Source organism: Limanda limanda, chromosome 10 (assembly GCF_963576545.1).
Source record: "Limanda limanda chromosome 10, fLimLim1.1, whole genome shotgun sequence".
NCBI classification, from domain to species: Eukaryota; Metazoa; Chordata; class Actinopteri; order Pleuronectiformes; family Pleuronectidae; genus Limanda; species Limanda limanda.
In genome coordinates, this window is record NC_083645.1 from 798,791 (window position 1) to 821,674 (window position 22,884).

At 40.1% G+C, this 22,884-nt stretch overlaps 1 protein-coding gene across 3 annotated transcripts in view; it reads left to right on the plus strand.

The window, feature by feature from the left end:
- uvssa (UV-stimulated scaffold protein A) overlaps positions 1-22,884 on the plus strand; it is a 42,126-nt gene that overhangs the window by 12,036 nt on the left and 7,206 nt on the right. Inside the window, exons 9-11 of one of the 3 annotated variants that reach the window (XM_061080143.1) lie at positions 14,448-14,565; positions 21,073-21,280; positions 22,679-22,813. In XM_061080143.1, the coding sequence (XP_060936126.1) occupies positions 14,448-14,565; positions 21,073-21,280; positions 22,679-22,813 (461 nt within the window). The remainder of the gene's footprint in view (positions 1-14,447; positions 14,566-21,072; positions 21,281-22,678; positions 22,814-22,884) is intronic. The other 2 variants (XM_061080144.1, XM_061080145.1) reach the window with 2 other exon arrangements.

The following is a 22,884-nucleotide window of genomic DNA, read 5'->3' on the forward strand; positions in this document are numbered from 1 at the left end:
ATAAAAAACAATCATGTTATACAATAACTTAACCACAAATATATAATACTTAGGTCTGACAGGTTTTGCCAAATGTAACTCAAAACTATCAAACAAGGCACCGAGTCGAGAAAGCTTTATAAAATAACAAGTAACTCACATACAACTTCAGCACCAGCCTACTGATTTTTGTTGAGAAAGACGACATGTTAACATGCTCTGGGGTCAGACGCGAACGCAGCCTGGTGACGGTCAGTCCAGCCGCTGAAAAAACCCGCTCTGCGGGGACTGACGTCGCCGTGATACGAAGGTAGCTCCTTGCTAACTTGGCTAGCCTGGGGAACCTTATTCCATTCACTTTCCACCTGTTGAGTAATTGTCTCTGCTCGTTGTGCATCGCAGCTCCTCCGTGCCGAGTTCATGCTAGGTTGAGAGTGAGACCGAGAGCAGGATGCGCCGCCATTAACCAAGGTCGGATGTGCGTTCTTCAAGTGGTACATCATTTGAGTCGTGGCCGAGTTGTACTTAAACACAGCTTCGCAGTGTTTGCAGTGAACCAAGTCGTATTTTAGCTCAAAATGGTCCCAAGCTAAACTTCGCCGTGACTTCTTCATGTTTACTATGGAAATGGAAATACATGGTAACTCGCAGGTAAATGAGTAGGTCTGTGGCGTTTTTTTCAAACACTGCCTCCCGTGGTCAAATGTGTAATTACCGAATTTATCGATGAAAAAATTATTTCATCGACGAAATACTTAATGATCAATTAATCGATCGACCTATAGGAGTCTGTTTCGGAGAAACAACCTGCCTGATTGTAACCTGAGTGATGTTTGTAATGCATGATCCAGAAAAAACACCATGTTCAAGTATAAGATGATTCATAAGATTACTTGTTACCAGATAACCTTAGACCACGAGTCATATCATCAGATCTGTGGACATGTTTTGGACACTTGTGGGAAGAAAGAAGCAGAGCTGTCAATTGATCATCACCTGGTAGTGAGTTGGTTCAAATGCTTCCGTAAAGACCAGGGGTCTCATTTGTAACCGTTGCGTACCCACAAAACGGGGCCTGAAAATTGCGTACGCCACTTCTCACGCAAACGTTGGGATTTATAAAAGCAAACTTGACGGGAAGATTTGCGTAGTTCCAAGCAAACTGTGACCCATGCGTACGAACGTTTTGGAGACGGGAAAGTGGGGACGCAGACGTGAGATGGTTGACTGAAGCCAGATTATTGATCCACTTGATTGTTAACATTAAAACGAACAGCGTAGTTTTGATTTAAAAATATATAAAACAACTTACAGCAAATTACGTTCAGATTCGATTTAACAGCGGAGTTACGGAGCCGAGTCATTAATAGCTTTTAATAATATCTTCTAGCACTGTGCGTGTATCATCAAATCGCTGCAGTGAACGTGTCTGTACCATCAGGTGCACAGAGCACACAGGAGATCACTTACAAGACATGAAGAAACCTTCCAAATAATATCCCAGAGTGGAGCTTAGGATCCACTGATGTGATGGAATCGGTCCGATGCTCTAAATAAATAAATACTGCCTTGACAGCGGTGCAGGGTTCTGCGTGATGTGTGCATGCGAATAGAAGGACGAGGAGGAAGCGGGGGTTCAGCGATTTCTGATCTCACACATTGTGATATCCACAGCAGCGGCAGAGTACCAGTTTATTGTCTTTATTAGTGACATCACTGCCGTCCCATGAAGTCGCTCTTCACCTCCACCTCACTAACAAACACCTCGATGTCAGTGTCAGAAAGTTTCACTTCCTCTTCTCCTCGCTTGATGCCGTGACTCCGTCAGGACTCACGGTGGAAACCCATTGGTCAGCAGCATAATTTAGTTTTCATTCCGTGCTTTGCATTGACCATTTATGGTTGAAAGTGGGCATCTGGAGGGCGGATTTGGAGGCAGATCCACGTCCGAACGTTTCCAGGTGGACTGTGATTGATAAAGCGAATATTGCGTTCAGGTGTACGTGCGCATGGTTTTATAAATCGGAACTTTCTTTTGCGTACGCCATTTCCGGCTTTTATAAGTCCGTACACTTTTAGTATGAATCCTACGCTCTCTTTTATAAATGAGACCCCTGGTAAACCCAAATGAGTTGTGATGGTGAACAGGAAACATTTGGTGGACATCCCTTTCTGTAATGTCTTTAACTCCCACCACTGGAATCATTTATTGTGCATCCTAGCCAGTGGGAGCTGTGGTTTAAGTTGGTGCCTGTCTACGAAGCAAAAATGGACAAGAACTTTCGGTTGGCCTTAAAGAAGTCTTGGAAAGCCATTTAATGACTTGGGAAGGGAAAGCAGCTTGGTCCAGACTTTGTATTGTCGGGAAGGGGAACTGCTGACCAGGCTTGAGGACATCATTGGGCAGTTGAAAAATAACTTTGTAGAGCTCCTGAACCTGCCCCATACAGCTTCTATGGATGATGTAGATTCGGAAATCTACGGAGGAGTGAGGCACATATTGAAAAGCCCATATCCCTGGCTTAGGTCATCGAAGTAGTTAAGAATCTCCCCGGCAGCATGGCACCAGGCTTAGATGAGAGTCACCTGCGATATTGAAGACTCCGGATGTTGTTAGGCTGTCTAGGCATGTTGCATGGAGGTTGGGAGCTGTACCTGGAGATTGGGAGACTGGGGTGTGTCCCGAGGAAAGAGGGCTCTAGCCAATTGTTGAACCTTGGATACAGAAGGAGAAATTCTGATTCTATCCTTACTACCGAACTGTGGACCAGCTTTTTACCCCCTACTGGGGGACCCTATGGGGTTTACAATGGGAGTATGGGGCCTTTGCTCATCCAGCCTTGTATAAACAAAGTGGGAGCTGTGACCATATTTTCAGCACAAAGCCCAAACAAATTCATAGTGGACTCCACCAGTGTTACCCTTTTTCACAAATTCTGTTTGTGATTTTCATGGACAGAATCATAACGCGCAACTGGTGAGAAGAGGGTTAATTTGGGATCAATGTGACCTTTTGGCTCCATCAGATCATGCAGTGTGCACAAGGGATTTTTGCAGCAGTGAAGTGGTCTGGATGAGAATCAGCATCTGCTGGAAAATGTCGGCTTGCTCTCTATCTACTCACCACTACGCCGATGAAGGGGTGGGTGAAGTTTTTGAGTGCACATAACTGTTAAGGAGTTTCAGGGGTAAACAGCGTTGCAGCCAGGTCCATTTGAGGTAAATGGCTACCACTTCTTCAAATGCCTTCATACTGCTCCTGAGGTGTGCTGTGGGGTTGGGGCTCTCTCATATGTGCTCCCCTTTGCAGCTATAGTGATTGGTCACTAATCTTGTCTTGTGAGTATCACGAGAACTTGCAATAGCTGCAGTTACGCTGATCTTGTTCCGTGCCCCTTGGGCACAAGCTTAAAGGCAAGAGCTTGTGTGGTGTATGTGTGCAACCATGAACGCGGCTCCGGGCAAGGAGAACAGCTGACATTTAGGCTAAAAACATGGTGTAAATTACGCTTTTTCGAGTTGAATTTGAATGTCTGGGCTTACAGATACTTGGACGAAACCACAGGAGCAGTAGGGAGGCATTTTATGTTTTTTTTCTACGTTATAAGAAATGCTTGCTATTTGCTTCAATTCTATTGGATTTGGCTGCAAGGCTGTTTACCCCTGAAACTCCATTGAGTTTTGTGGACTCAAACACTTCACCCAACCCTCCATCGGCAAAACAGTCAGTAGATAGTAAGTGAACTATCTCTTTAAGTATCTTGGGGGTCTTGTTCACATATGAGCGGAAGATGAAGGGCAAGATGGACACTCGGGTCAGTGCAATGTGAGCCTTAATGTTGGTATTGTACAGGTCTGTTGAGGTGTGGAGCTTCCTTGACACAGTAACGATCTGGTACAACAAGAAGCATGGCTTTGATTTTACTAGTTGATCTACGTTTTGACTCTCACCTATGGTCATGTGCTATGGGTAGTGACCAAAAGAATAAGATCGTAAATACAACTGGGTGAAATTAGATTCTGTCTTTGGTCAGCTGGGCTTAGCCTTAGAGATAAGATGTAAGAAGTAAAATCACTGTTCCTCAATCTTGAAGGCGGACGGTTGAGGTGGTTTGGGCATCTAATCAGGATGCCTCCTGAGCCCCTTCTATTGGAGGTTTACTGGGCATGCCCAACTGAGAGGAGGCCCAGTGGTAGACCCAGAGCTCCCATCCACAACCCAATCTCAGATAAGCGGCAGACATTTGATGGATTGATCAATGGGGAGGAAAAAGTACTTTGTGGTAGGGAGCAAAGAGAGAGCTTACTCCTGACAAAGAGATGAGAGCTTTTTGAACGATATTTTTTTGGTATATTTTGTGGGACCACTCATGAGACCACAAGTTGAAAAATACAAATTCGCAAAAAAAGACTTAACAGACTGTACAGTTTCATTGTATAGCTATATAAGTACAATAATTCTATATATAGACAGTTTGTGAAGTCGGAGTGAAATCTAATGAGTACACTAAAACACTGTGGACACAGTCTGGTACCATGAGATATCTCTGATAGTGTGACAGGAGGTAATCCAGAAGACCTCTGGGCCATTCTGATATCACTAATCACATTGCCAAACTAGGCCCCCAAGGCTCCCTGAAGGGCTCCTGCACCTTTTCAGGACAGGTGTCGTAAAAGAGCTTTCAGGAAATCTCAGTAAAATTAAGAACAGCACTGTGTAATTTCACTATGGCAGTCGGCACAAATGTATAATAATGACCATTTTGATCACAGATTGAGACAGACTGGGAGGGGGAAGTGTACTAGACAGTTGAGAATAAGCTCAGTGACAGGGGAAGGTTTGGAAAGCTCTGGACTGGCTAATAGACCTGCCAGGCTAGGTTAGTGAAATAAAGATGTCACCTTATACATCATATAAGCTGACTGCTCCCCAGAGACAAAGGATGCTTCTCTGTGTGTGTGCGTGTGTGCGTGTCTGTGTGTCTGTGTGTGCTTGTGCGTGCGCTCGTATGTGTCCGGGAAGGTTGGGGGTCGAGGCGTATAATGGGGTTGAGCAGCAGAGAGGAGGCAGTCGAACAGGGGGAGTGGAAAGCTTTTTTCTCATTAGTCTACGATCCCATGGGATCCTTTCTATGTTGTAATGAATAGGAGTGCAAGGTGGTAATAGAGATGTGGGGTGTTGTGGCAAATCAAGACCTAGATAGGTCAGAGTACAATGGAAGTTTAAGGCCTAATTAGTTTGTAAATATGTTAATCAATCAATGAGAGGCAGAACAAATATATTTAAAAAAAAGTTGGTTTGTTAAAGAGACTAGATGTGTACTAGCTTTATTCAAATTGTTTTGTAATAGGGCAGGGAGGTTCAGGCTGCTAGCAGATTTGCTCAGTCCAGCCTGAACTGAATGCTGGTTCAAATGAATCATTCATGCTATTGAGGTTCGTGGAGTTCTAAAACATTTTTTTTACTCCTAATTGTCTTAATTAGTATTAATGTTTGTTATGGCCTTCTTCAGAATGAACCACAGTATTGACAGGTCTCTGGCACACAGACAAATCCTTTCAAGTTAGTCATCCATAGCTGTCCATTAATTTCCAGACTCATTGCTGGGATTCTATCAGCACTTATTTGTCTTTGACCTGTTTTACCAAAACTACCCCTGTCAGTTATAGATGCAGTTGGTAAGATTTCGTAAAATGAGAAGAGGGGTAACAAGAACTTGAGAATTTGAGGTACCTTTCCACTGATGTCCTGATTGCTGTAACTGCAGCAACCAGAAAAAACAACATAGAGAATGCCTGATTCAATGATTTAAGCAACGTTGCAAATGTAATAACAAAGCCCTAACCATCAGTAAAAGTTATAATGGAAAAAAAGCTTACGTTAGCCTAAATTCTTTATTACGTTTTTTAATTATCATTGCCTTTGAATCAGATATGTGGCTAACTCGTGCATGGTCGTAAATCACTACAACAACACTGCTGTACAGAAATATAACTTGTGCACGAGCAGTGATTGACCCTCGGTCAAACACTCCTCCTGGCTCTCATTAGTGGTTTAGAAATGGGAGCTTTGGATTCCTCCAAATTGGATAACAATCAGTAGGTGAAGCCAGAGCATCAGATAGTTTTCTAATACTAAAAATGCCTCACATTTTACATTCAGGTCGTTCTGACAGTTTGTCCTGTGGGAAACCCCGCCTCTGATTAAATTGCCTAATACCGGGTTTGAGAAACTTAAGTAAGACATCTGTCAGTACAGTGTTAAAGTCAACAGTCTACTCTGCACTCATTTATTAACCCGAATATCCTTAGGAAAATGACTTGAGTTTATTAAGCTAATTGTTTCTCACTTGCTCTCTCTTGGGGAAATGTCTTGTGATAATGGTGGCATTAGACAACATTCCCAAAAGACAATTGTGTGTGTGTGTGTGTGTGTGTGTGTGTGTGTGTGTGTGTGTGTGTGTGTGTGTGTGTGTGTGTGTGTGTGTGTGTGTGTGTGTGTGTGTGTGTGTGTGTGTGTGTGTGTGTGTGTGTGTGTGTGTGTGTGTGTGTGTGTGTGTGTGAGATAAACCAGGTGGAGAGTTATATTAACTTGTCAAGGGAGACAATGGAGACATCTCTAAAGGTTTTTTCAGCCCCCTGTGTTTTGCCCTCCTCTCCCCCATCTCCCTCTGCTTTCACGTCCTCCTCCCCTCCTCCATGTGAGTGTGTGATGGTTAACATAACCCTCCCTGCCATACACCTGACTTATGGCTGTGCAGTAATAATTTGCCAGACCTTGGCAGGCTGAGTGTACATTAGCATATAAATAGCAGATGCACTGAGTGCCCATCACAGTCGACTACATTTAATTTTTGGTTTATAAGATTGAATGGGTTTTTAAATGCAGTGCCATCAAACTTGCCAAGAGACAAATGAAGTCACGGGAGCAGTTGTCCGAGGTATAGCACTCACATTTTTTTCTAATTTAAGGGAGGGGAGAGGGCAGGAGAGGGGGGGGATGCCTTAGAAGCTAAATAAGCAAGACACCTGTGGGAATGTAATTACTTAAATCCTGGTCTTACATTTTATAACTCTGTAGTTGATCTTTATGCTGAGCATACATTAAATTACCAAAAGAAGGTGGACACCCAAACATTACAAAAATATTAAGTCTTCAACGTACTACTCTTCTGGTTTCAGTTTTCCCACCAGATGTTTAACCTGGCTTCAGTGAACTACTCCCAGTTCAGCCATAAGAGCACCAGTGCACCAGGTCAAACACTAGTCATAGTTATATAATTGTAATGTTATTGATTCCAATGCCAGAGTTTCTGTGTGCCATACAGGGATTATATGTATGATTTCTCATTTTTGGGAATATCAAAGTGTCACTTGCTTCTAACTAAACATGGTAGACCTTCTTTGGAAACTTATGTTCCATTTAAATACAACACAAAGGCAACCCGGTTGTTTTATTGAATATAAAATGTGTAAAGTCATGTCATTTTAAACACACCTCTCAGATCTAAAAATATGGACCAGGAATACGAAGATTTTCCTTAGCATGACACATTCTATTTGCTTTTAGGATTTATGCATGGATCTACACCACTTACAATGCTTAATTATAATACATATTTTAAAGAATAAATGTAATCATATACTGCTGCAAAGGAACAGTAGCATGTGCTTCATCTAGGTGCCAACATCCACTTAAGTAACCATTGTGTTGACAAGACTGCTTATATCTACACTTAATGTTAGCTAATATAGCCAGCTATTATTCAAGTTATTTCTTAAATTACAATAACCTTTAAATACTCGTAATAATTGATTTCCATCATTTAGATATTTTACACTTCATGCAACATCAGCTGAAACGCAAAAATCCATCTTGTAATTTTAATGATCCATATTGGGGATAACATTCAAATTAAGATTATTTGAAACATATTATATATAAATATTATTATTTTTAAAAAGGCTCCTTCATGGTGATATATCACTTAGATTCTTCAAAATGCTCACATGAAGAGTCAGTTGGTAAATCAACACAAAATTAATAAACAACGAATTTGTTAATTTATTTATCATATAAACTTTTAGCCTCCACATTGAACGCTGGGTCTGTGACAACTGCATCAGATGCGTCTGGTGCAGTGGGTGAATTTCCTTTCACCCATTTCAGTCGAACTAGAATTGTTATTCTAGTAGTTTCATATTGTTAGTTGGATTGGATAAAACAGGCTTTTTAAAAAAAGCTGTAGTGGGCTTTCCCCCAAAACATTTATAGACATAAGGATTCATCGCTTCAGAAAAGTAATTGAAAATGTGGCAGCTTCATAAATACAGTCCAGATCAGCTGTTCAGTTGTGATTAGTTGTACATGGTTGTTGCTGCAACATCCATTCAAACTTTTTTATTGCCCAAGAAAAATATGGTCCCATCTTAAGCAACCACTTCCAACGAAGCTCTATTTTATTTGGGTGTTACTTATTTTTCTTTCTTCCCTATTTGCCTTTCAGGAGCCTCTTATTTTTTTTAATCTTTGAGTAAACATTGCCATTATAGTAACACATAACCCTGCTTTACTTAAACAACTTTACTTAATTCATTCTGCTCTGTGCAGGAATAGTTTTTTTATCTATCTGTGTTGGTATTTAATGTTGAAGTTACCAATATTTGTTTTGTCCCTTTCCTATTACAGTGACACATGGTCCTGCTTTTTTGAAACCATGACTTCTAATTTGTCTGGTAAATCTTGAGGTTTAGTCAAAGATGCAGTTTTAACTGTGGGATTATCTCCCAGTGTGTGTCCCGGAGAATAAACCAAAGCTCTGTTAAAATGCAAAACAGCCCCCCCCCCCCCCCTCCACCCCCATGCAGCCATGTGGGGGAATAGAGGCCATATTTTAGCCATGATCCCCGTCAGCAAAATGTTTCTGGAGGAAAGCTAATTCTACGCTGAGACTTACGGCTCTGCCAGGCTGGCCGACAGCAGTTGATGCTATCAGGATTAAATTAAGGTGAATTAGAGACAAATCTGCAGAAAGAGGGGAAGAAAGGATGATGTTGGGGCAGGATTTTCCTCCAGCTGGGTGATCACTTCTTAGTCTTAGGTCATTGATCAGAACAGAATAAACCAGCCAGGATTAAAGCAGACAAGCACAAAACCTATAGAGAATATATCTGTGTGTGTGTGTGTGTGTGTGTGTGTGTGTGTGTGTGTGTGTGTGTGTGTGTGTGTGTGTGTGTGTGTGTGTGTGTGTGTGTGTGTGTGTGTGTGTGTGTGTGTGTGTGTGTGTGTGTGTGTGTGTGTGTGTGTGTGTGTGTGTGTGTGTGTGTGAATCTATTGTACTGTGAGGATGAATAGTGTAGCAGTGGAGTGGAGTAATGAAGAAAGTTTGGTTTGGTGTTTAAAGTGTTACTCTTCTGTTTAAAAGCATTCTCTCAGGTTTTCTCTTAAGAAACAAACAAGATGCAGTCTCAGTATCTCACAGCTCTAATTCACAATGTGCAGTATCTTTTCTGTGATTCAAAGGATCATTTGTAATAATAACAGCTCTGTTTTATCTGAGTCAGGGGGATTTTACTCCTAATTTTACTGCAGCTCTGCATTTCACACAGTTACAAGTCACTTAATTGTGGGAATTTGTTGTTTCATTTTATGACGAGTTCAGTTTATTCTGGTTATTCATTTTATTCCCTGAAATGTGTGCATGTATACATGAAGACATGGGATTTTTGCATGACAAAACAGAACCAGCACAAGGGTCCATAAGGAGCTTTTGTAAGGTTTTAATTGCACCAGAAGGTCAAGTTTCCCCAGCTAAAAGAAGATGTTTAGGTGACTCATTTGATTTGATGTCAACATAAAAATATCAGTTATCGCAGTTATCAATATTGTCGGACTCAATGCAGAGATTATATCCATTTTTATTAATTCTTGATTTTTATATAAATATTTTAGTATAATGCACTTCTCTTAATTTCTTCAACGATCCTAGATTAGTTCTACCTCCTATAAGTAAGCAACACTAAATATAATACTAAATATGCAAAGTGCATCTTCATTGTTCATAATAAAATAAATACTGTCCCTTATATCTACACTTGGTTGTCAGCAGCAGATTTATCAGCTAAGTAGAGACTCTAGAGTTGTGCACCTGTTTTGGCCTTATACAGGCCGAACTTGAGGGTACGCTGGTCCTACAGTGGTAGTGACAAAATACAAAAGACTATTTTTTGCTGCTCTGAAGGAGTTGCCTTGTTCCACAGGGGTCTACTCTGACCTAGGTCCAAACCTCCTCTACCCTGATGAACGTTGTCAAGGATAGTCCAACAGACTGTATATATTTGTCTCAGGACTCTGAGAGGGTCATCTCCAGCCTTGTCTTGGTACATTTAAACTTCTCTACAACGCTTGATATGGGCAGCTCTAGGTTGCCGTGTCCACAGGCCGATGATGCTTAGGCATCTTGGGTCTCCTCACTACCTTCTCACATAGGCGTTGATCATTTCCATGTTCTCAACTCTTGTAAGGGGAACAACAACTACTGTGGCCACATCAGTCTGGGTAACAGGCCAAACTCTAGGGCCTAGATTACACCCAATGCAGGGGTGTCAAACTCAAATACACAGTGGGCCGAAATTAAAAAATTGCTACAAGTCAAGGGCCAGAAGGGTTCAACATTTATTGAAAACTTATTGAAAGAACCTTAGGGCACATATTGAACCTGGAACTAACAAGGCCTATAGAGTATTGCCTATAAAACAACATTAATTATGAAATAAAAATAATAAATAATACATAAATAAATATAAAAGTAATAAAATCAGTTTCATTAATTGCTTTCTGGCTCTATCTGCAGTATTCCCAGAGTAATTTCCAGTGAAAACATTTTCTACAGGCAAACACCAGCCAAAAATAAGTTACTTCAAAGAAAAATCAAATGTCATGTAGTAGCAAGAGAAAAAAAAGTTTTCCTGCAGCATCTGCGTCTCCCACAGGCGCAGCTTGGTTTTAAAAGCCCTCACTGTAGCGTACATGTCAGTGATGACACGGCCCCGCCCCTGAAGCTGCAGGTAGAGCGCCTTCAGGTGGCTCGTGATGTCACACAGAAATGTTTTATTCCGGAGCTCTGTTGTGCCTTTCCCTTTGCTTTCAATAAACCCACAGATCTCCTCACGCAACTGGAACAAACTTTCCAGCACCTTTCCCTGGCTTAGCCATCGCACCTCTGTGTGATAGTCACCATATTCTGTACTTAACTCCTCCAGAAAATACTTGAACTGGCGGTGATTTAAACCTTTGGCTCTGATAAAGTTAACCGCTAATGTTATGATGCTCATCACATGTTCAATTTTCAAGGCTTTGCCACACAACGACTCCTGGTGTATGATGCAGTGATAAGCTGTCAACTCACTTGTCACTTGTAACTTATCGATGTTCTTGTCTGATTTCTGCAGACTGTTGTTTGCAACAGGGACAGACTAAATAAATTAGAGACTAAAACTGTTCACTCCACTGCCGCAGTCTCACATCTCGTTCCAGAGATAATATCTCTGCAACACAAACATTGCTCAGATCTATAGAGTATTTTCAGTCATCACAGTCCTGAAAACCGCTTGCAGGTCTACATAGACTGTAGTTGTTGTCTACATTGCTTTTAGGACACGTTGTAAAATCTTGATTTTCACAGAGTAGATATTTTAGACATCATGCAGCTCAGACTGAAACACTTACATCAAGTAACCAGCAAGATGGATTGTAAACCCAAAGGCCAAGACCCATGTTGCCTCACAGAAACATGATTTAGGGTATTCAATCAAAATTCAAGGAAGTGCAGATAAAGAAAATTTTCTCCAGCAAAGGTCCAGAACATCATAATGTTTAACCTGCGTTATGATTCAGTTGAATATACTGTATGTTGAAATAGTAGATATTTCAACATCTGTGTGTAGCCAGCAACAGACTGTTGGTGCAGTAATATTTCAACAATGTTTATTTCAGTATTGAACTTGATGGATTATAAATAAGTACTCTATTAAAAAGTAAATGCTCTTTTCTCATGTCAAGTGAAAAATAAATAAGAATACAAAAATCTTTTCTAAAAATGTGCACCTTAACAAAGTGCCAAAAAGAAAAAAACATCTAAATTAAATTTCCCTTTTTCTTCTTTATGTTAACTAATTTTCACAGTCTCGACCAATGTTTTGGAAGCTTTTCTTGTGAGCTCTTGCTCGTCCTGCCAGGATTTTTAAATATGAGATACGAGAAACTTTTGTTTTGGAACTGCCTGTCGGAAGAATGAATAGTCTCCTGCTGTCTCCTTTTCTCTTTTTAAAGAATGCCATGTGAAGTCACTTTTCTTATTTGTTTCTGGCAAACTTCTCACTGTCTTTTTATGCTTTCTCTCATCTGTCTGCGTCTGTCCACTGACTACGGACAAAATGCTCAATTCACAGATTTCATTTCTGTGAGAAGATTTACAAGGCATGAAATTTGTCTTTACGTTTTCTGGGCTATTAAACCAGTGCTGCAAGGGCTAGAAAAACTGCAATAGTTAATAGAAGTTCCACCCTATTTTCATAAAATCAAATAACTAATTAGAAGCAAAATCTGTATTATCTTTATGTATATATAATCAGTGTGATAATTAGAGAGGTAAAATAAGACAATATGAACTTTTTCATTTGAAGGTACCAAATTTTATGAATGAGGCCTAATTTCTCTCCCTTTTACCACCCACCTTGTTTCTGTCACTGTGCATGCATCAATTGCAACTAATTAGGCAATAATTGTTTGGTTGCTGGTTGATTTGTAATATGAACTGTTTTAATTGGTCTCTGTTTGCTGGATCGAGAAGTGTGTACAGACTTGCCACCATGGTTAACTGACTCTCCTCTGGTTCAGTTTTCTGTTCTATCATTCTTAAACCATTTCTACATTTTAATAAGCTTTATCAACAGTAACAGTGCAATCTTCTATCTTATACGCAACCACACTCACACTCTCTTACAAAGGTATTACACATTAATGAAAAATAGGCCTTTGTGAATAAGAGGTTAGTTTAACGTTAGGTTTGACTGCTCCTCATAAAGCTAATCACTGTGATTATTATGCTGCTAGAATGGTGTGTGTGCATGTGCACGTGCGTGTCTGAGTACGAGTGGTAGCTGCTTCGCCTTTAACAGCTGAGGACATGGAAATGACCCCTGTGTGCGTGCGTGCGTGCGTGCGTGTGTGTGTGTGTGTGTGTGTGTGTTCTGCATTGTAGCTCAGGCAATGCCTAACAACCTCACTAGGAAATTAAAAACCGTAAATTCTGCTTAGCATTGATGGGAGCTCATCTCACACACGCACACGCACACACACACACAGTTTAAGAGGAAACTACCACTGTAACCAAGCAATGGCTGGCAACTGTCCTCAGCCCAGCAAGAGAGACACTAAATGAAGAAAAACTCTATTCTTCAATTTCACATGGAAATATACGTTCCAGAGATCCAGCCTTATACAATGTTTTCAACTCATCCTGTTACTGTTTGAGTACACCTTATTGGTGCCCTAGTGTACGACCAAGTGTACTGCCCAACCTAGTGGATGTTGCCATAATTGTCAGTGTGATTGCACTTTGCACTTACTAAACAAGTGCAATTTTGGAGGCTAATATTTAGGTACTTGTGCCGCAGTTATTTGAGGTGTTAGAGCTGTTTTGACTTTCAAAAAACACACTTTTTTATTTTCAATTAAGAATTGTTCATTTGCATAAAGCTGTAAAGTGTTGCAGTGTCGTATCTAGAAGTGGCATCCAGCTAAGACGACTCCAAATACACCAACTAGAATGATTAGTGAGGTAATGAAGATGCTTACACTACCAGCTAAAGGCTTAAAATAGTTTTTAGACCTGGTTAACATCTCTGCCCATGAGTTAACCACTGAAACATCATGGAGCAAAGTGTCCATCTCAGCACACCACTCTTTGGATTTGTTATAATTGGCTCCTAATATACCTATATCTATCAGACTGCCATGCTGCTTTTTCCTCTTGAGTTAATATCTTTCACAGTTCTGCTCCCATGCTAGCTCGCAGGTAATACGTATGCAATGACAGCAGTTGAGAGAGGCAGTGAAATATTTTAACTATTTTATTGCACTAAGTGGGCGAGTGTTGTCCTGCAGTCTTGGCTACAATATAACCTGAAGCTAAGTAGTCTGCAACAATACACTAGTTGAGTTGAAGGTTAATTCTAAACCTTGTAACTAGTAGTTTGATAAACTGTTTACTATAGGTCTTCTAATGACATTGAAATATGGTTGAAGGTCCCAGGACAAGCAAATCTGTAGACCTTATGTCAATATATCAATGTCATTTCACTCAAAACAATATTGTGCAAGTCATGTAATAGTCTTATTTTTTACATTTAAAAATAAATAAATATTTTTCTAGTTTTGATATTAACAAAAGCTGAACCTTCCTCAGATGAAGGCCTCTTCAGACGGACAGGATGATGATGATGATGACGATGATGACTTTGATGAGGTTCCAGAGAAAGAGGGATATGAGCCACACATTCCAGAGCATCTAAGAAGCGAGTATGGTGAGTCCAACTACACAAACATTTGTGTTTTACCTCAATCCTACAAACATATGCGTAAGTGGTGCAAGTCAATGTACCAAAAATCGAAAAAAAAAATTCAAACATAGAAACACACACACACAATCTCTCATACGATGGAGTTTTTATTAGTCATATATTTCTTATCTTCACATGGGTTGCACTTCAATATTTTTAAAAGCACAACATTGATTGCTGATTGCTGCGAACAGCTTAACATACATCTTCATTGATGAAGTCAGTGTCCTGAAGTTATTCACATTATTGTGAGTGATGAACTGTGCACCATACAATATAACACTGGGAAATCAAAGAAATGAAAATGGATTTTAACTAGAATAACCATCATTTGGCTACTATAAAAGTGATCAGTGAGGGAATGTTTTATATGTCATGGTTGGAAAGAAAGATAAAATATCTTGAATCAAGCCTTACTTGGCATTAGTTGGTAATTCCTTTGGTCACCACCACAAGTTGTCAAACAACCTCGACATGTCGCCACCTTCCCAGTTGCTGGTGAATTTATTAGCAATTGGTTGATTTTTCCGAACCAAGCTGATACAGAGTAAAATGAACATTCAGCTGTGTGGGGGAGTGATGTTTGTGTTCACCTCATTACGCTTAAGTACAGTATTCCCTCTTATTTAGCTCTGTGTTGGGTCTCCACCTCTTCCTTAGCGAAATATCTGACTAAATTGAGCAAATTATCCACTTTTTTCATCAGCTGCTCTACGACTGTGTCTGTCTGCTGTTTTCTGCTCAGCAGATAATGGACAATGGCTCTTTGGAGCCTTTTATTTGAAAATAACCAAAAACGAAGAACCATGAGAATTAACCAGAACAGGAAATTTTTGCTCTTGATACAATGAGGTGAAATTCAGCATGAACTAGTTATGCTGGCGGGTTCTACAGATTAGGTTGATAATTCACGTTTTCATAAAAAAATACGCAAATTTTATTTCTGACTTTAAATTTTTTTTCTTTTTTTAGCAGAAAATGACAAACACTTGCTAGAATGTTTTACAAATTTGAGATAAATCAATTATGCGTTATACCTCCTTACTGTGCACGATGCAGAAGCATTCTGGGAGAGGCCAAAAATTGTCAACATTTAGACTACAACCCTTTTTAAATTAACCAAATTAGCCAAACATTTGTGTGATTACCTACACAGGTTGATGTTACAGTGGAGTAAATCAGTTGATAGCCACTAATACAAAGTACTTTTGGTGAGACTGACATGACCATAACTGCTTCCTGAGCCTGGCCAGGCTAAAAGGAGTGAGTAGTGACCTGGCCTAGTCTCACATACTGGGTTCTGATGGTTGAGTGTGTGTTTTTGATTTGAATGCAGCAGTGACTTTTAATGGAGACCGATAGCTCCTTTTTCACAAGCATTTTCCCTGTGTACCTTTGATGAATATTGTCTTGTCAACACATCCATTTACCTCTACACAGAGTCATCACTAGCTACATACGAGTAACTGTTAAAGTATTGGTCCTTCTTGCATCGTGGTTGCATTGGATTCGTATGGATCATGTTTAGCCTCCAGGCATCACAGTAGGTTAGAGGTTAAATGCTGAGGTCATTAACCAACTGCCTGTTCATGTTATTGCTGTGTCAGCTACATAGCAACATGTTTTTTCTAAATATTAGATGGAATTTGAATGCTGTTAGTATCATTATCAGTGAACATGTGAAGGCTCTAGGCAATTGTGAACACTAACTCTCTGACAATGCTGCTCTGTCAGCCATATTCAAACCTCTCGCCATCCCTTGTATAGATTTATATGTGGATTCATAAGTGTTTATGTGAGTGTCTGTATTTATATGTGTTTGTTAATGACACCATAACAGAACAAGTTGACAGTGCCGTTATTGCGAGGTCAGCCATGTTGATGTGGTTGTGAGGTGGCCTCTGACCCCTTCTCTGTACTCCCCTCCTGAGTCGTTACATTCACACTGAGCCTCTTCTTTACCTGTGAGGCCGTCCCTCTCTCCTCCCATGCCCGCCATTACTAATCAATTAGACACAAAAGTAATTAGATTGTATCTGATGGGTCCAAACCAGCTGTGTGTGTGTCAGGGTGATTAGTGGGCTAGATCATTACGATCTGCAGAGGCCATACCAAATTAACAATGCAACCTCTTTAATGAGCCCCTATTAGCCCCGCACACAGATTTTACCACCTCTCACACACACAAACACATGCACGCACTTGCACACGCACACACACACACCTGCCATCTCTTCTGAATTTTAAAGGAATCCTGACAGTTATTTTCAAAAACATGATTTTTTGCTGATGTGACACTTCTCTAACACTTAACACTTGTTCTTTTCAAAAATTAATGTGTTCATATCTAGCTTTAGCTGGAGCAGACAAACCTCAGGTGTAATTGGTGTGTTTAATATGTATATGTTCACTCTATTCATCTGATTACCAGAACCAAAGGAACAATTGGGAGTTAAAAATGTCTCATCATGGAGCTTTATGTCCTCCTCTGACTATTCAACCCAGCCAGTGGTTAAAATCTTATTATAGTTATTTTGTCTTTCTTTCTCTCCTTTCCCCTGTTGATACCTAGAAAAACATGTAACATGTGTTTTCAAGATGTTTCAAGATGTTGATAAGTGAAGTCATAGGGGAATGGTCAGACGGCTTGGAGCTGACAAAGGCTACAGTAATTCAGATAAACACTCTTTAGAACTGTGTTGAGCAAAGAAACATCTCAGAAAGACCAACAAGTCAAACCCAAAGATGGATGGTCTACAACAGCAGAGACAGGTTCCACTCCTGTCAGCAAAGAAAATAAATCTGAGGCTGCAGTGACACAGACTCACGACACACAATCTTGATTTCTGTTGAGGCTGCAGATGTTAGAGTCACAATCTGGAATCAATAGCATGATTCCATTGACCTGAGCTTCCTAATGTCAACACTCCATGCTGCTGCTGGTTGTGTGATGTTAAATGTTTCCTTGAATTACTCTGGGCTCTCAATACCAATCAATCATATTCTGACTGTCACAGTCTATATGAGTAGGGTTGTTGATCATGTTCGTCCATTCATGGTCACAGTTTAGCATCTTATCATGGCTCCTTCAATGAATTGCAATGACCTCCACAATCACCAGCTGTGTATCCAGTAGATTCTTTGTGATGTGGTAGATCAGGAGATTGGCAGCATGAATGTGCACCTGACAAATCTACAGAAATGGTGTTTCTAATAAAGTGCTCAGAGTGTACAGCTGTACTCCGCTCTCACCTTCTTCCTCCCCTCTGTGCTGTTGTGTCATCCTGATTATCAGTTCTCTTATCCCTCTCTCTGCTGTCAGGACACTATCTCTCTCTCAAATTAACATTTTAATTACAGGCCCTCCTTAACCCAAGAAAATCAATACTTCTTTCCGCCTTTCCACTGGCATCTATTTCTCTCCCCTTCCCTTCTCTCTTTTGTCTTCTTCTCTTTTTTCATGCTATTTTGTCTGGTTTGTTTGAAAAGGTGTGAGAGAAGCAGATTGAGACTGTATTTGAAAGAGAGAGTGAACACAGTGTGATTGAAGGGAGAGAGGGTGAGTTTGGGATGATGGTCTGGTCCTAGACTATTGACTAATACGTGGTTGTGTAATAAAAAATTAGCATATTGTAGGACACAGTGTAACAGGACCAAGACCAGGATTTATATTAACACTGGGCTCATTAGTTCTGTTATAAATTTAGTTTTAAGCTAGTTTATTTAGCTAATATACAAATCTGGGAATCAAGCTTATGTGAGCCTTGAAAGCAAACCCCTCCAGTCCCTCCCGATCCCTGCTCCAGCATGCTCCACCCAGCCCTCCACCTACATCCCAGTGTCGTTCACTATCTCAGATAATGCAGGTAATGCAGGACTTAGCTTGTCTGTGAGTTTGTCACTCTAATAATAGATTGACACTTCAGTGCAAAAGGAGTAGTCGAAAATAACAGAAAGATGCTCATGTGTTACTGTTGATTGACTGCCCTGAGCTACTCCCCTGAATCTGGTCATCTCTGATTGAAACATTTTGAAGGGATCTATCCTGTTTTCAAGTAAATGACTAATAGTTTCATCACCTGAAATGATTTCTACAGCTTTTTTTGATTATCAGCTGTGAAACCTGCAACCAGCTGGCAGAATTATGCTGTTATTTTATCCATCCGAGACACAAATAATTTGTGACAGTGTATTGTCTTCACTAGAATTTGTCATTTGCCATAAAAGCAAGAAAATCTTTAACAAATATGTCTTTTTTAAACCCTAGCATCCACAAAATCCTTTGTGACGTTGACAGACTTGTATCAGCAGATCTCTAGTTATTTTTATTTGAATTCGAAACAAGCCCTGCATTTGACACAGACAATCTTTTTATAGAATCAAGTTTTTCTTTCTACGTTTATATTTTTCCACAACTTTATCAGTTAATCAGCTAGTTTAGCTTTATATTTTAATATATTTATTGAAATAAAAAAAATATATAATTGTCTGTCCTATACTCTTTAAACATAGTTTAAAAACTGTCCACTGTGTGAATCTGTTAGTGCACTGTGGCAGCGGTCGACTCTTTGAAGTGTTCAGATCAGCCCTCTTAATGTGTGGGATCAGCATGTTGGCAGATCTCAGCTTACTGCATCCCTCTGATCTCACCTGCAGCACAAGTGCATGGCTTTTTGTGTTTAAATCTGGATCAATCCCCTGAGACTCTGAGAATCCCCTTGGTTTTTGAACAGACACACACAGGCGCATACACAAAATCAGCAGTAAGCGTTTGCACTAAAAAATGTATCACTTACAATTGTGTCTGCTAAAAGAGAATAGGTCCGCCTGGCTGAAATAACATTACAATGTTTATGAATCAAAAATAAATATATATATTTGCTCAATACTTTAACAAAAACACGTGTTTTTGAAGATAAACATTACAACTTATAAGGAATGAGAATGTCATACAGGCATCAGTGTTGGAAAGTGTATGTTAAAGACAGACATAAAATCAACCTAATCTGAAGTGAGGGCCACGTGGAAGACTCCTAGGATGGCAGCCTCTGGATAGTGGACAACCTTCTCTATCACCTGAGCCACAGCTACTCCGCCCCTTAGCACTCCATTTGAGCTTCAAACCAATCAGCAACTTTGTTACAGAGCCACATTTTTCTTTGCCTACGTGATCACACAACTCTCAATATGAGAAAGATGATAAGACTCATCCATTGTGATATTAATTTGTCAAAATCTGTGTGGACTAAAGGTTTGTTCCGGCTTACTTCCTTAATAATAGTAATAATAATAATACACTTTATTTATAAAGCAGCTTTCCAAAACAAGGTTTACAAGGTGCTTTGCATGATAAAAACAACAGGAATCATAAAAGTGTTATCACAATAACAGTATCAATAGAGCAGTATAACAAGCAAAAACATATTAAGAAAGCAAAATAGATAAATACCTGTATAAAAACATTAGGGGGAAGGCTAGGCTATAAAAGTGCGTTTCAAGAAGAGACTAAAACAAGGTGATACATTTCACCATCCTAATCTCCTCACGCAGGTTATTCCAAAGTGTGGGGGCATGAATGGCAAATGCTCACCTTTTAGATATAAGCCTGAACTTTGGAACAACCAGGGGGCAGCATTTGAGGATCTCGGGGCTTGTGACGGTTTATGTGTTTGTGGCAATTGACCATGTCACGGGGCTCTCCCGAGGCCAGAGACAAAGGTGTCACTTTTCAGCATCTTTTATTAATAATGACACGAGCAACCATAAATTTAACTTAACATGAACAACTAGCTTTTCAGCTCAGTCTCTAAGTCCCAGTGTGTCTTGTGTCTCTCTGTGACTCAGTCCTCCGTGAACTTCGCTCATGTCTTGTCTCTCCTTGACTGCCTCAGTCCTTGTGTGTCTCGGTCCTCAGTGTCTCCCTGAGGGAGCTCCGCTGCTGCCTTTTCAACCTGAGAATCAATTGGCTAACAGCTCTCACCTGCGCTGATTGATCCTCTGGTAAAGGTTAAGGTGTTCGCCCAGCCACCTCCACAATGTTGTTAAAACGTCAGCTATGTACCTTGGAGCCAGACCATTCAGGGCTTTAAAAGTGATAAGCAACATTTTTAAATCCACTCTTAATCTAATGGGGAGCCAGTACAAAGATGCAAGAATGGGTGTGATATGTTCATTTTTTTCGGGTATCTGTAAAAATTCTGGCTACTGCATTTTTGATGAGCTGAAGTGAGGAGAGAGATTTTATAGTGCAGACATAGAAAAGGGAGTTGCAATACTCTAACCATGTTGATATAAATGCATGAAGGACGGTTTCTAGAGAGAAAAGGCTGTTTAAATATCTGGCCAATTGGTTTAGTTAGTAAATCAGATGAGAGGTTGTTGAAAAATCCAGGAAAGATGGATACAAGACAAAAGAGGGTCTGTTTATCTTATTAAAGTTTGATCATACTTTCTCCTTGTCCTTGTTGTTAGGTTTGGATCCCACTCCTTCCACCTCAGCAGCACCTGTCACAGCAAAACTTCCTGCTAAGAGACCTTCAGCTCCAGCCCCTCATTCTTCCTCACACTCGTCTACATTCAGGCGTATGAAGCGTCTCACAGAAGAGGAGCAGGATCCAACTTGTGCAGCTGCCACGGTGCGCCTCCTGAGACAGAGCCTTCCTCATTCTGTGGAGCCCAGGTGACAAATCCTTTTGCTTACCTCCTAATTTAACATTTCCACTTTCTTTAACCTCCTCTTGGACAGCCCTTGGTCTATGTTTTCTCATCCTCCATTACCTCTACCTACCATATTTTCCTGTTCTAAACCCTTTTCACCTTCTTTCCATCAGCCTCAGTGTGTACCTGCAGTCACCATCACTCGATAGCACACAGGTCCAGCTTCAAACTTTCCTTCCCTCTTACCTCAAATATTAGAGCATGAGCTCTAGTTAATTACACTGTAGCTGTTAGTCTAATATAAATGTGTTATTATTATAGCATTATACTTGCTTTGTGCAAGTACACTTATAATACACAATGAGCTCAACTTCATGTCACTGAAATAAGCAGACTGGGCAGAAATATGGAAAATGCATACTTGCACATTTCAATTGGGTGCACATTTAAAATATGATTTACATTGTCATATAAAGTGCATTTAAATAAACATTTTTCTTTTACTTCATTACTTTGACATGGAAGAGAGGAAATGCAAGTACTGTGAAGCACGATATCCTCTCCTATTATTTTTAAGGGGACACCTCAGTGGCTGATGTTTATGTTCATTGTTGTTTACGATAATTCTTGGATAAATGAATATCCAGTTTAGGCTCAGCTAAAAAAAATGTTTTTGATAACCATGCAGTTTTGGGCCCCAGTGAGTTAAACATGTAATTGGTAGTAGTAATAGATCATTGAAAGAAGGCATGGTTATGTGTAATTTTAGATTGTTAATTATTTGAAATTTTTCAAAGTAAATTTCATTATAAACATTGAAATGCCAACACAAGCACTAACCTAAAATGGCTATGTTATGTTGGAAATTATGAATGGCTAATCCTAAACCTGTTCATAGCCCTGACATCTAAGACATGGATAGAGATTATCCTGTTTCCCAAATGATGCTGCCCAAACTACACTGGCCTCTGTCAGCAGACATTATCTTGGGTCCCAAGGGCCCAGCATCTAATGACCAGGCTATTAGGTCAGCTGAGCACCCTGGAACCTAATCATGTTCCAGCAGGGCAACAGTCTGTTTAATCACGTATTTTCGTGAGTCAATTAGAAAACTAGTGGTAGAGATGTGTGTCTGCACAGAGCAATGCTGTTATCTGATTAAAACCTCAAATAAATAATTACCGAGGATAACATCAGTTTTGTAGTTCAAGCAGTGAAGTCTGTATTTAATTGCTGCTCTGTTATACTGTTACTCTTTTGCATTAAACACATACACAAGCTCCATTTGATTACAAACACTCGTCCGATCCTTTTTCAAGCCATTATGTGAAATGTTCTGGTTTCCTTCAGCTGCACTCTCACTATTTTGAAGTTTCTGTATGAAGCTAGTTTAACTCTCCCTCAACTCGCCTTCCCAAAGCAGCAGCAGCTCATCAGGTCCCAGTTCATCTCAGTCCAGTTCAGACCAGAAGGCTGTGGATGCTCCTGTGGTTCCATTTGGTTTGGACCTGTACTACTGGGGACAGGAGCAGCCCAATGCTGGCAAGATCATCAAGTAATTAAAAAACCTACATGGAACATATCTCTGATAGATAGATACAAAGGTTGCCCTACATGACTCTGCAT